The sequence below is a fragment of the Gobio gobio genome (assembly GCF_949357685.1).
Source record: "Gobio gobio genome assembly, chromosome: 6".
Classification (NCBI taxonomy): domain Eukaryota; kingdom Metazoa; phylum Chordata; class Actinopteri; order Cypriniformes; family Gobionidae; genus Gobio; species Gobio gobio.
The window spans coordinates 6,261,381-6,275,950 of record NC_137102.1 but is presented as its reverse complement, the minus strand read 5'-3'; the positions used below and the strand labels follow the sequence as shown (position 1 = coordinate 6,275,950).

The following is a 14,570-nucleotide window of genomic DNA, read 5'->3' as shown; positions in this document are numbered from 1 at the left end:
TGTCCACTACTTTACCATTAAACTGACCCACACCACCACACCTGTCCCTAACTTTACCATTAAACTGACCCACACCACCACACCTGTCCCTAACTTTACCCTTACACCTTACCCACACCACCACACCTGACCCTAACTTTACCATTAAACTGACCCACACCACCACACCTGTCCCTAACTTTACCATTAAACTGACCCACACCACCACACCTGACCCTAACTTTACCCTTAAACTGACCCACACCACCACACCTGAACCTAACTTTACCATTAAACTGACCCACACCACCACACCTGACCCTAACTTTACCATTAAACTGACCCACACCACCACACCTGTCCCTAACTTTACCATTAAACTTACCCACACCACCACACCTGTCCCTAACTTTACCATTAAACTTACCCACACCACCACACCTGTCCATAACTTTACCATTAAACTGACCCACACCACCACACCTGTCCCTAACTTTACCATTAAACTGACCCACACCACCACACCTGTCCACTACTTTACCATTAAACTGACCCACACCACCACACCTGTCCCTAACTTTACCATTAAACTGACCCACACCCCCACACCTGTCCCTAACTTTACCCTTACACCTTACCCACACCACCACACCTGACCCTAACTTTACCATTAAACTGACCCACACCACCACACCTGTCCCTAACTTTACCATTAAACTGACCCACACCACCACACCTGACCCTAACTTTACCCTTAAACTGACCCACACCACCACACCACCACACCTGACCCTAACTTTACCATTAAACTGACCCACACCACCACACCTGACCCTAACTTTACCATTAAACTGACCCACACCACCACACCTGTCCATAACTTTACCATTAAACTGACCCACACCACCACACCTGACCCTAACTTTACTATTAAACTGACCCACACCACCACACCTGTCCCTAACTTTACCATTAAACTGACCCACACCACCACACCTGTCCATAACTTTACCATTAAACTGACCCACACCACCACACCTGTCCCTAACTTTACCATTAAACTGACCCACACCACCACACCTGTCCATAACTTTACCCTTAAACTGACCCACACCACCACACCTGTCCCTAACTTTACCATTAAACTGACCCACACCATCACACCTGTCCCTAACTTTACCCTTAAACTTACCCACACCACCACACCTGTCCCTAACTTTACCCTTAAACTGACCCACACCACCACACCTGTCCCTAACTTTACCCTTAAACTAACCCACACCGCCACACCTGTCCCTAACTTTACCCTTAAACTTACCCACACCCCCACACCTGTCCCTAACTTTACCCTTTAACTGACCCACACCACCACACCTGTCCCTAACTTTACCCTTAAACTGACCCACACCCCCACACCTGTCCATAACTTTACCATTAAACTGACCCACACCACCACACCTGACCCTAACTTTACCATTAAACTGACCCACACCACCACACATGTCCATAACTTTACCATTAAACTGACCCACACCACCACACCTGTCCCTAACTTTACCATTAAACTGACCCACACCATCACACCTGTCCCTAACTTTACCCTTAAACTGACCCACACCACCACACCTGTCCCTAACTTTACCCTTTAACTGACCCACACCACCACACCTGTCCCTAACTTTACCCTTAAACTTACCCACACCACCACACCTGTCCCTAATTTTACTCTAAATATAACCCGCACCACCACACCTGTCCCTAACTTTACCCTTAAACTTACCCGCACCCCCACACCTGTCCCTAACTTTACCCTTAAACTGACCCACACCGCCACACCTGTCCCTAACTTTACCATTAAACTTACCCACACCGCCACACCTGTCCCTATCTTTACCCTTAAACTGACCCACACCACCACACCTGTCCCTAACTTTACCATTAAACTTACCCACACCACCACACCTGTCCCTAACTTTACCATTAAACTTACCCACACCGCCACACCTGTCCCTATCTTTACCCTTAAACTGACCCACACCACCACACCTGTCCCTAACTTTACCATTAAACTTACCCACACCACCACACCTGTCCCTAACTTTACCATTAAACTAACCCACACCGCCACACCTGTCCCTATCTTTATCCTTAAACTGACCCACACCACCACACCTGTCCCTAACTTTACCATTAAACTTACCCACACCACCACACCTGTCCCTAACTTTACCATTAAACTAACCCACACCACCACACCTGTCCCTAACTTTACCCTTAAACTTACCCACACCACCACACCTGTCCCTAACTTTACCATTAAACTAACCCACACCACCACACCTGTCCCTAACTTTACCCTTAAACTTACCCACACCACCACACCTGTCCCTAACTTTACCATTAAACTAACCCACACCACCACACCTGTCCCTAACTTTACCATTAAACTTACCCACACCACCACACCTGTCCCTAACTTTACCCTTAAACTGACCCACACCACCACACCTGTCCCTAACTTTACCCTTAAACTAACCCACACCACCACACCTGTCCCTAACTTTACCCTTAAACTGACCCACACCACCACACCCGTCCCTAACTTTACCCTTAAACTGACCCACACCACCACACCTGTCCCTAACTTTACCCTTAAACTGACCCACACCACCACACCTGTCCCTAACTTTACCATCAAACTTACCCACACCATCACATCTCTCCCTAACTTTACCCTTAAACTTACCCACACCACCACACCTGTCCCTAACTTTACCCTTAAACTTACCCACACCACCACACCTGTCCCTAACTTTACCATTAAACTTACCCACACCACCACACCTGTCCCTAACTTTACCATTAAACTGACCCACACCACCACACCTGTCCCTAACTTTACCCTTAAACTTACCCACACCATCACATCTCTCCCTAACTTTACCCTTAAACTTACCCACACCATCACATCTCTCCCTAACTTTACCCTTAAACTTACCCACACCACCACACCTGTCCCTAACTTTACCATTAAACTAACCCACACCACCACACCTGTCCTTAACTTTACCCTTAAACTGACCCACACCACCACACCTGTCCCTAACTTAACCCTTAAACTGACCCACACCACCACACCTGTCCCTAACTTTACCCTTAAACTTACCCACACCACCACACCTGTCCCTAACTTTACCCTTAAACTTACCCACACCACCACACCTGTCCCTAACTTTACCATTAAACTTACCCACACCACCACACCTGTCCCTAACTTTACCCTTAAACTTACCCACACCACCACACCTGTCCCTAACTTTACCATTAAACTAACCCACACCACCACACCTGTCCCTAACTTTACCCTTAAACTTACCCGCACCACCACACCTGTCCCTAACTTTACCATTAAACTTACCCACACCACCACACCTGTCCCTAACTTTACCCTTAAACTTACCCGCACCACCACACCTGTCCCTAACTTTACCATTAAACTTACCCACACCACCACACCTGTCCCTAACTTTACCCTTAAACTTACCCACACCACCACACCTGTCCCTAACTTTACCATTAAACTAACCCACACCACCACACCTGTCCCTAACTTTACCATTAAACTAACCCACACCACCACACCTGTCCCTAACTTTACCATTAAACTAACCCACACCACCACACCTGTCCCTAACTTTACCATTAAACTAACCCACACCACCACACCTGTCCCTAACTTTACCATTAAACTTACCCACACCACCACACCTGTCCCTAACTTTACCCTTAAACTGACCCACACCACCACACCTGTCCCTAACTTTACCCTTAAACTAACCCACACCACCACACCTGTCCCTAATTTTACCCTTAAACTGACCCACACCACCACACCCGTCCCTAACTTTACCCTTAAACTGACCCACACCACCACACCTGTCCCTAACTTTACCCTTAAACTGACCCACACCACCACACCTGTCCCTAACTTTACCATCAAACTTACCCACACCATCACATCTCTCCCTAACTTTACCCTTAAACTTACCCACACCACCACACCTGTCCCTAACTTTACCCTTAAACTTACCCACACCACCACACCTGTCCCTAACTTTACCATTAAACTTACCCACACCACCACACCTGTCCCTAACTTTACCATTAAACTGACCCACACCACCACACCTGTCCCTAACTTTACCCTTAAACTTACCCACACCATCACATCTCTCCCTAACTTTACCCTTAAACTTACCCACACCATCACATCTCTCCCTAACTTTACCCTTAAACTTACCCACACCACCACACCTGTCCCTAACTTTACCATTAAACTAACCCACACCACCACACCTGTCCTTAACTTTACCCTTAAACTGACCCACACCACCACACCTGTCCCTAACTTAACCCTTAAACTTACCCGCACCACCACACCTGTCCCTAACTTTACCATTAAACTTACCCACACCACCACACCTGTCCCTAACTTTACCCTTAAACTTACCCGCACCACCACACCTGTCCCTAACTTTACCATTAAACTTACCCACACCACCACACCTGTCCCTAACTTTACCCTTAAACTTACCCACACCACCACACCTGTCCCTAACTTTACCATTAAACTAACCCACACCACCACACCTGTCCCTAACTTTACCATTAAACTAACCCACACCACCACACCTGTCCCTAACTTTACCATTAAACTAACCCACACCACCACACCTGTCCCTAACTTTACCATTAAACTAACCCACACCACCACACCTGTCCCTAACTTTACCCTTAAACTGACCCACACCACCACACCTGTCCCTAACTTTACCCTTAAACTTACCCATACCACCACACCTGTCCCTAACTTTACCCTTAAACTTACCCACACCACCACACCTGTCCCTTTACCCTTAAACTGACCCACACCACCACACCTGTCCCTAACTTTACCCTTAAACTTACCTACACCACCACACCTGTCCATAACTTTACCCTTAAACTTACCCACACCACCACAACTTTACCAGTATCCCTCCTCAATATCAGCAAAAGTGTTTTGTAATATGAACACAATAAGTACATTGTAGTTAAGGCCATCTAATATAAAGTTGGACTGGAATAGTTCACCTGAAAATGAAAATTAGCCCATGATTTACTCACCCTGAAGTCATCCTAGGTGTATATGACATTCTTCTTTCAGACGAATACAATAATGTTATATTAAATAACATCCTGGCTCTTACCAGCTTTGTAATTACATTTGAAGCACAAAAAAGTGCATCCATTTATCATAGAAGTACTCCATACAGCTCTGGGGGTTAATAAAGGCCTTCTGAAGCGATGCATTTTTGTAAGAAAAATATAGCAACAGCTGTACGTGCATTCATGAGAGCGTCTAGTTCCAGCGGAAGGGTGACCTCTGACCCAATGTAGGACCCAAAGCTTAGGTGAGAATAGAATAGCCTCTCGCGAAAACCACGTAAATCACAAAGCAAGTGATTTTAGTAATAGATTATAGTACAGTTAAATATGGATATTTTTATTACAAAAACCCTTCACTTCAGAAGGCCTTTATTAACCCACTGGAATTGTTTGGATTACTTTATTTGATGGATGGATGCACTTTTTGTAGCTTAAAAAACACAATTCAATGTCATTTCAAAGCTGGGAAGAGCCAGGATATTATTTAATACAACTCTGATTGTGTTCGGCTGAAAGAAGAAAGTCATATACAGGATGGCTTGAGAGGAAATTATGGGATAATTTTCATTTTTGGGTGAACTATTTCTTTAATACTTATGGTTATGTGTTTGTTCAAATGTGCATCCCTGATTATGAGTGACAGTGTTTCATTACAGTGCCCGTATATTATTATTGGGGCACATTATCCATTAAAATAGTGACAAACCTTAACCCCCCCCCCAACAGCTTAAGAGGGAATAAAATGATTAGGCTCTTTATGCGATCTCACTTGCATTTTCCCTAAACCATCGCATGTTTTAGCGCTATTTGAAAGAGACAACATAATGGCAGTGACTCACAGCTCAACTCAATTAGCTTTGCTTGACATTGGAGGGTTTTTTTCAATGCCATCCTTCTACGCAGGTAAATCACTCTTTTTATCGCCCGCCTCAATCTGGTGTGTGCTGTGATGAAAACCCACAGTCACCAAGGACAATTTAAAGAGCTGCCGAATGAATAAACTCAAATGCGGTGCGTACACCCACTTCCAATGGGGCCTGAGGCATGAGGGTCACTCCTTGAGAGCCGCAGACCTTCCCTAATCCTGAATGTACCTTACAAAGTGCATATAAATATTAAGTGCGTGAGGCAGATGGGAAGATTCCCTTGTGTAATGTAAATGCCTGAGTGTGCCTGAATAGCACCTGTGCACAATGGTTCCCCCACTAAAATAGAGTAAAACACACTCGCTGAATACAAAGCCTCTCAGAGTTCAGGGTGCTTTAAAGGTTTTATAAGTGTCTGTCTTCAGAAATGCATTTCTTTTTCCCGTTAATGCGGCCCAAAGCTCTGTGCTGGCTGCAGTGTCATCCCTCCACAGTGTCATGGGCAACTTCCTTATGTAACCCGTTGCTATGGAAACCACAAAGGCATGTCTTACACGAAGAATGGTTAACTGAACTTTTCATTATGACATTGACTTTTCTATTGCATTCCGATCCCATCCGTCACACAGGAGAAGCCAAAAGATGCTCGTGGACACATATTGAAATGTGACAGCTTCACCCTGTGTGACTGTCCTCAGCCTTGTTTGAAACGTAAAGAGGACACTTGAGATTCTCCCATATTAAATGCTTTAAACTTTTGTTAAGATTGAATATCAAATACGGTTCGATTATGTTTTTTTGTCGTATGTCGAGTGAGTAAAGGCTCACCTCCACTAAGTGGTTGTCAGGGCCGTACAGATCCTTGTCCAGCTCAATAACAAGGCTCTTGAAGAAAGACGAAAACTTCCTCTTTTGTTTTCCAGGCTAAAGTGCACAGAGAATAAAAATAAAACTTTAAAATAAAAAAAAAAGGACTTGAAATGCAATGAAGCCTAAACAAAGATTAGCGTCAGCAGAACAGCATCTAAAATAAACAACATTAAATTGTTCCATGCAGTTAAAGGAAGTCTTTTCATGAAAATAAATGAATTTGAATAGATTTGTTCTAGCCTACAAACTTTATGTCGCCTGCTAGATGCAATAACAGGGTTTCTGCAGGTTTCACCAAGTCAAATTTAAGACTTTTTGAGACCTTTTTAAGACCATTATGAATGAAATTCAAGACCTATAAAGGAAATGCAGTCACAAATTTACTTGCAAAGTAAATTAATTTATTCAAATTGAACAAATCGATAAACTTGCATTTCCTCATAGCTCAATCCCACCAGGATTTCGTAACTTTTTTTTTTGTTGGTGATTTTTGAGATCAAAATGACTGATTTTGTGGTGGTAATTTCCAGAAATTATCATTTGCAGGTTTTTTTTCATAATTAGGAAACTACATTTACCGTATTATGTATTATGTTAAATGCACAATAGCTACACATGACAGTAATAAAAAACTAAATACATAAATCTTGTTTATTTTGGTTTAAAAATAATGCAGGATCTCAAAAAAATGCATGTTGATTTTTCATTATATTTAGTAATCACAGAAACACGAAAAACTGGAGGACTATTAGCTGAAGAATAAAATCTGTTTTATGTGTCTGTGGTACAATCTGAAAGAGACTCCAATAACACTAAAGCTGATTGGCTGCAATATAAGCTGCATGTTGGTCTCATTTGTAGTCGTATTACAGCGAATTATATTTGGACTATTTGAAGTGCTGCAGGATTTCAATGAGCATTAGAGGTAACGTTACATGGACGTAGGAAAATTAAGACCTGTTTAAAATTATTTAAGACCTAGAACAGAATACTTCAGCGAATTTAAGACTTTTTAAGACCTAAAATTTCGATTTCGAAATTCTAGACTTTTTTTGACCCCGTGGATTCTAAATTGGCTAAATTGGATTTGGTTATAGTCAATGAAAATGATTCATGCATGGATTAAATAACCGATTATACACAATGGTCAGGAATTGAAGCATTCGCTAAATGAAACAAGCAGCAAAGAAACTTTTTTTTTGACTGACATTTAAAAAAAATAACACCAACGATCATGACAAATGAATTCAACACTGCATTACAGAACAGATGGTAAGATTATGAATGCAACCTTACATCATCCAACAACTTGCCCTCTACACGCAGCTCCCAGGATGCAATGCTGCCCTCCGAGTCCTCTGCGTCAGGTTTGGCAGGGTTGAAAGTGTTGGAAATGTACAGTCGCAGCTTCCGCTTTTGCTAGAACAGAAGAGCACATTTTTCATGTCATAGGTAACTGTGAGTTAGTAAAAGTACTCTAAGTGAACTCGCATACCTTCATTGGTCTTTTGAGGGCTTCCTGTATATCCACCCTCTTCCTCATGATGGTTTGGTCAAGTTTGCGCTCAAAAGCCAGGAGGTCCATGTACGCCTGGGACTCTGGCACCAGCTCACGGATCTAATGAAAAGGCATTGAATGCATCACTCAATTTAAATGTTTTCTAAGCAGTGTGATGATATTTAACACATATAGTGTGTGGTATAGTATGGTTCATTATCAATCTCGGTTATGATAGGAGATCAATTACTTAGGGCAGTGGTTTTCAACTGGTATTTCCCAGATTTTTAGTTGGACATCAAAACAGTATCAAAATGTTTTATTGTGCAGCAATACAACGAAAAAGCATGGGTATATTACTAAAATTACTATATTTATATATAATACACCGATCAGGCATGTGTTGGTCCCCCTTTTGCTGCCAAAACAGCCCTGACCCATCGAGGCATGGACTCCACTAGACCCCTGAAGGTGTGCTGTGGTATCTGGCACCAATATGTTAGCAGCAGATCCTTTAAGTCCTGTAAGTTGCAAGGCGTTTCCCGGCAGAACATTGCCCAAAGCATCACACTGCCTCTGCCGGCTTGCCTTCTTCTCATAGTGCATCCTGGTGCCATGTGTTCCCCAGGTAAGCCACACACACACACCCTTGTCAAACTCACTCAAATCCTTACGCTTGCCCATTTTTCCTGCTTCTAACACATCAACTCTGAGGACAAAATGTTCACTTGCTGCCTAATATATCCCACCCACTAACAGGCAGTGTTGGGGGTAATGCATTACAAGTAACTTGAGTTACGTAATAATATTACTTTTTCTAAGTAACTAGTAAAGTAACGCATTACTTTTCAAATTTACAACAAAATATCTGAGTTACTTTTTCACATTAATTTGACTGACAGCTCTCCTGCCCCCATGTTGAGAAACATAAGTGCAGAGGCGTGTGTGTGTTTGTGTGTGTGTGAACATGATGGTTATTGTAGTTCTAGACTAAATGTGAGCATTTATTTATCTCACTTGCACAATAAAGATTCTGTACTCCTCAAAATTAATAAAATCAGTCAAATGCAAAATGCAAACCTCCAATAATGAAATGTTAAATAAAACAACTATTTTTATGCATAATCTACCTTTATATTTAATTTACCAATGTCTTGCTGCTGACCTTTGATGATGAAAATTACTAGATTTTTTGTTTTTATTGGTAACTTTTTTCTCCTGCATCCTATTCTCCCATTATCCAGAGCTGCGCCCTCTACTGTTCATGCGTGAATTTGCATTTTTACCTCAGCCTGGGGCTTATTATTTCAATTTTGGTATGAAGAGGTCTTTATCGTTGCACAAAAATATAACTTTTTTGTTATAAAAAAAAACAAAAACAAGCCCAGCCCAGGTGAGAAAAGTAACGCAAAAGTAACGTAACGCATTACTTTTCTTAAAAAGTACTCAATTAGTTACTTTTTAAGGGAGTAATGCAATATTGTAATGCATTACTTTTCAAAGTAACTTTCCCCAACACTGCTAACAGGTGATGAAGAGATCATCAGTTTTATTCACTTCACCTGTCATAATGTTATGCCTGATCGGTGTATATTATATTAATTAATTTTTTATGATGTTATTTGTTATTTTTATGATGTCAATGTATATTATGAATTATTTTAAATTATTATAAATAATATTTATGTCATTTATAATAAAATATAACATTAAATTATTTTTATAGTATTTATGTAATTAAATTATAATAAATATAGTATATGCAAAATTATTAACATAGCTGACAATTGGAAATTTGGGTTTCTAAAATTTGAATTTCAATGGTTTCATGCTCTCAGCAGGCGAAAATCCACTGCCTTGAATACATACTGTTCCTCACAAGCCATTTTTATCCTCAATGCAAGAGAACCCATATTTACTATCATCTTTTTTCTTACCTTAGAATGAGGAAATGATTTGAGGTAAAACTCCATTAGCATTATGAATAGACAGTAATTATTCACACCCTGACCATTAAAGATACCCTGGTCTATATTTATCAAAATTCAAGGCCTGAATTAAAACCACACAGGTATTAGAACATCAAAGTACGATTATGATTGTCCCATACATTTGCACCGCTTTCTGATTCTCATTTGTTACTTATTAGTAAAACGAATCATGTGTGTCCTTGCGTGATACACAGCTAAATTGTAACTTGACTCTCTCCTGATTTTCACAGTGTTGCATCATTCTCTCCATCCCATGTGACCTCCAGCATTTTACAAACCCCATCACAATAAATTAAGGGTTAGCCCGTAAAGAAAGTCCTACAAAGACATTAGGCGAATTGGCCATTTCAAGAACCAACATCCCCTCAGCTTCCAGCTATTGTGGCGTATTACAGTCACATCCCGATGGAGACATTTTACCTAATCAGTGGTGCGCCTGCACTCTCCACGCAACCACACGCCATCAAATCGCTTGGGAATCAAACCCTTTTCCACCGACAGAAAACACCAAATACACAAGAGAAGTCTTCGTGACACCTTGGACTCCTCTTACCCACCCCTCTCACTTTTTTACCCCCGAAAAACAGAAAAGAAAGCAGCACAATTACCTGTACCACGCGATCACTCTTGACTGGGCACTGAAAATTAAGAGATGAATAAACACACACAGACAAACAGATAAAAGCCACAGTGATGGACCTCACCCTCTGAGGGAGAATCTTGTCTGCCATTTTTCTTCTCTTGGCACTATGGATGGGGGAAAACAGAGAGAAAGAAAGAAAGAAAGAGAGAGAGAGAGAGAGAGAGAGAGAGAGAGAGAGTGTGTTACTATGGTGACTGATAGCAGAGTCCACAGGCCATCTGCTGAATAACTGGGACCCATCCAGACGTTTTTCCAGCTGTGTGTGTGTGTGTGTGTGTGTGTGTGTGTGTGTGTGTGTGTGTGTGTGTGTGTGTGTGTGTAAGTGTGTGTGTGTGATCAGAGAGAGAGAGTATAAGAGGGGATAAGAAAAACAGAAAATATGAAAATAACACTATTGTAATTATGTTGATATTTAAATATTGATATTTTAAATGCACATTTTGTGTGTCTAGGAGAGGTTTCTTGCTGCTTTAACATCTGGCTGTCTCAGTTATTGTAAAGGGAACATGTTTCACACAGGACACGTTCTTGCATTCAAAAGATGTGACAATGTCTCGAAAGCTCTTCATCTCACAAGATGCTGAAAAAAGCGAACAGTCAAATCTCAAATGCATCCCTCTTGCCTTTACTTACCACAAAAAAATTTTGACTGTAAGATGCGACATAAAACCCTTTTTGACTGCAAGTTACCTTACCATACACAGTTAAAAAGTGTAAATGGTTTAATATGGCAGTATATGTAAAATACTGTCTTTGGAAATAAAAACTATGAGGTACCATATAATTTAACGGAGTGTCTATTTACACCAGGTGCAAATAGCCTGCCTTGTTGGCAAGTGTTATATGCACTAACTCAGCCTAACAATGCCTGTTTGGGAAAAACAAGATTTTAAAAATAACGTATTTCAACGTTTTCAGTGGCATAGTCAGTAAATCGTAAGGCCTGTTCACACCAGGACGATTTTCGTGCCGTGACTAAACAAACGGCGCCAATGTGTGTGTGCACACCGACGCACAAAAAAACGGCAGGCGTAAAAGCGTCATTTAAATAAAAAAAACGCTGTGGGTTTGTTTTTTTTGTTTTGATGCGGCGCGTTAAAAACTGGCCGACCAATGAGATCAGCGCTTTTGTTCACATGCCTGGAGCTGCTGAAGTGACAGTAAAACACCACTTGGTGGCGCTCAAGCACAAAACGGTCTTGCCGAGCACACACTGATACGACGAAGAAGATGAGCTGCTAATGCTGCTTGCCAGTTAGCAAAAAGTGTGTGAATGGTTTTTGCAAGCACGTAAATACCATAGACCGTAAAAAAATATGGACGACGCGGCTTCATTGGCTTCCGCTGACCAGAGTTGAAGCTTTCGGAGGCGCTGACATCTTGCGCAGATTTGGGATTGAGTCTGCGCAGTAGCGATCTCGGGACCGGAGTTGCGCAGTAGAGAACAGGAAGTAGAGGCGCGATTATCAAAAGCCCGCACACACTCTCACAGATGCAAACAATTCATTATGTTGGTGTGAAATAAACAGTTATGGAAATGTAGAAATTAAAGCTAAAGCTCCAATCTCCTCCCGAAAAACCAGAAAAACGTCCGTTAGTGGCTCAGTGACAAGTTCACTCAGAGAAGCCGTCAATCTCAGCTGTCAATCATGACGTCACACCCCCCGTTTTATAGCATCAAATAACTAACTAAAACTAAACTTATTTAAAAAACGAACACTTGAAATGAAATTATCGTCATAAATACGGCCTAAAATGACAGAAACCATCTTTAGGAAACAATTATTTGAAGTGTAATTTGATTGTTTAGTTTGTCTCGCATCCATTGTAATAAATGGAGAGGTGGGGTTTATGAGCTATACTGGGACCGGCCACCAGGGGGCGATAGAGGTTTGGAGGCTTCAGTTTCTGAGAGGTGTGCTGCAGGCTTGGTGAAGACTGTCTCTCTTCTTCTTCTGCGTGACAAGCGAGTGTCAGAAGCGTAAAGTGCCGCAGCACCACCTTATGTCCCGGGAGCGCCATCTACTGAATTTGCATGTTCACTCGGCGCATCGCCAGTGAAAATCGTTTGGGTGAGAACACTCAATACGCACCAAAAACATCTAAAAAAACGCTGGCAATAAGCGCGTGCGATATCCATCCCGGTGTGTACAGGCCTTAAGGATTAAGGATCTAAGTTGACGCGATCAACCCGGGTTCGAATCCGCCTTTTGCAGAGCTCGTTCTTCTCCCTTTTCCCATCACATATCAGAAAGGCATTTACTTTCAATAAAAATTAAGAAATTGTTCTAAAAGTGGAAATAATGTGCCTAACGGAATGTTTAATAATAATAATAAAAGCATTTATTGGGTAGGGTTAGGGGTCGGTGTAGGGAGGGCTTTTATTGTCCCATTAAGGCGGCATCCATTTAAATAATTAATAAATATAATCTGTGAATGTACAACAATACTGAGGTGCAAATAATGTGTATCTGTCAAAATAAAGTATAAATAGCATCAAATTACTATTTACACATATATTGCAAAGAACTACTTTTACATGGTGTAAATAGAATACATCACTATTTTCAAATAGAATCTAGTTGCTATTTGCAATTGGTGTAAATAGCATCTATAGTTTTGTTGTTGTTATTAGTACTGTTCATTACAGTGATTTGTGTCACAATGTATGTTACTTAGTTAATATGTATTGCATTATTTTATTGTCATGTGTTACCCTGATGGTGTTTAGTCCTTGTGTGTATGACCCTGTGCACTATTATCATGTGGCTCTCTGTTTTACTTCCTGTATTATCATGGTGGTTATCACTAGATTTGAAGGTAAAAAGCTGTTTTTGGTATCACTTATACCAGGGGTTTTCAAACTGGGGTGTCCTTCAGAAGGTCCTAAGGGGTCCCCAGAACATTTCAGAGAACATAAAGACAAAGCAAAAGTCCTATCTTGTTGTATACATAATTTCCAGAATTGTATATGTTTGCTTTGTATCTTTAGTGAGTTTTTCTCACTATATTCCCTTTTATCTCTCTCACTGGGGTTGTAAGGCAGTTTTCTTAAAGCAGTATGTAAGCTGCTCACATACATTTATTGTGAAAGATGCTTATACAAATCATTTTTAATTGAAAAAGTTCTTCTTCAGGTTTATACATTCAACATTAAGTATAGCCAATTTAAGTTTGGAAACAATATGTTGTATTTATAATGTCATACTTACTATTTATCTAACTTTTAGGAAGGGGGTCCTTCATAAAGGGTTCATCATATTTGGGGGTCATTGGCGTCATAAAGTTTGAAAACCCCTGACTTATACCCATTTACCATTATAAGTTGAAAAATATACAGGCACCAATGTCATCTCGTAATACTGGAAACATTGTCACAGTGCAATTTTTTAAAACTGTAAATTTAATGAGATATTTCTTATAGTGTAGAAAACAATGAACAAACAGTGCAGATCAACATAAGAACATGTCCTGTGTGAACCAGATCTTATGGTCCAAATGTCTGAAAATACAAA

The 14,570-nt window shown here is 41.0% G+C and overlaps 1 protein-coding gene across 4 annotated transcripts in view; it reads right to left on the bottom strand.

Moving 5' to 3' along the window:
* Positions 1-14,570, bottom strand: part of smarcd3a (SWI/SNF related BAF chromatin remodeling complex subunit D3a) — a 45,028-nt gene that overhangs the window by 17,791 nt on the left and 12,667 nt on the right. For all 4 annotated transcript variants that reach the window (XM_079819606.1, XM_079819605.1, XM_079819603.1 and 1 more), the window contains 4 exons: positions 11,117-11,159; positions 8,419-8,541; positions 8,220-8,342; positions 6,882-6,977 (listed from right to left, as the gene is read on the bottom strand). In XM_079819606.1, coding sequence (XP_079675732.1) covers positions 6,882-6,977; positions 8,220-8,342; positions 8,419-8,541; positions 11,117-11,159 — 385 coding nt within the window. The remainder of the gene's footprint in view (positions 1-6,881; positions 6,978-8,219; positions 8,343-8,418; positions 8,542-11,116; positions 11,160-14,570) is intronic.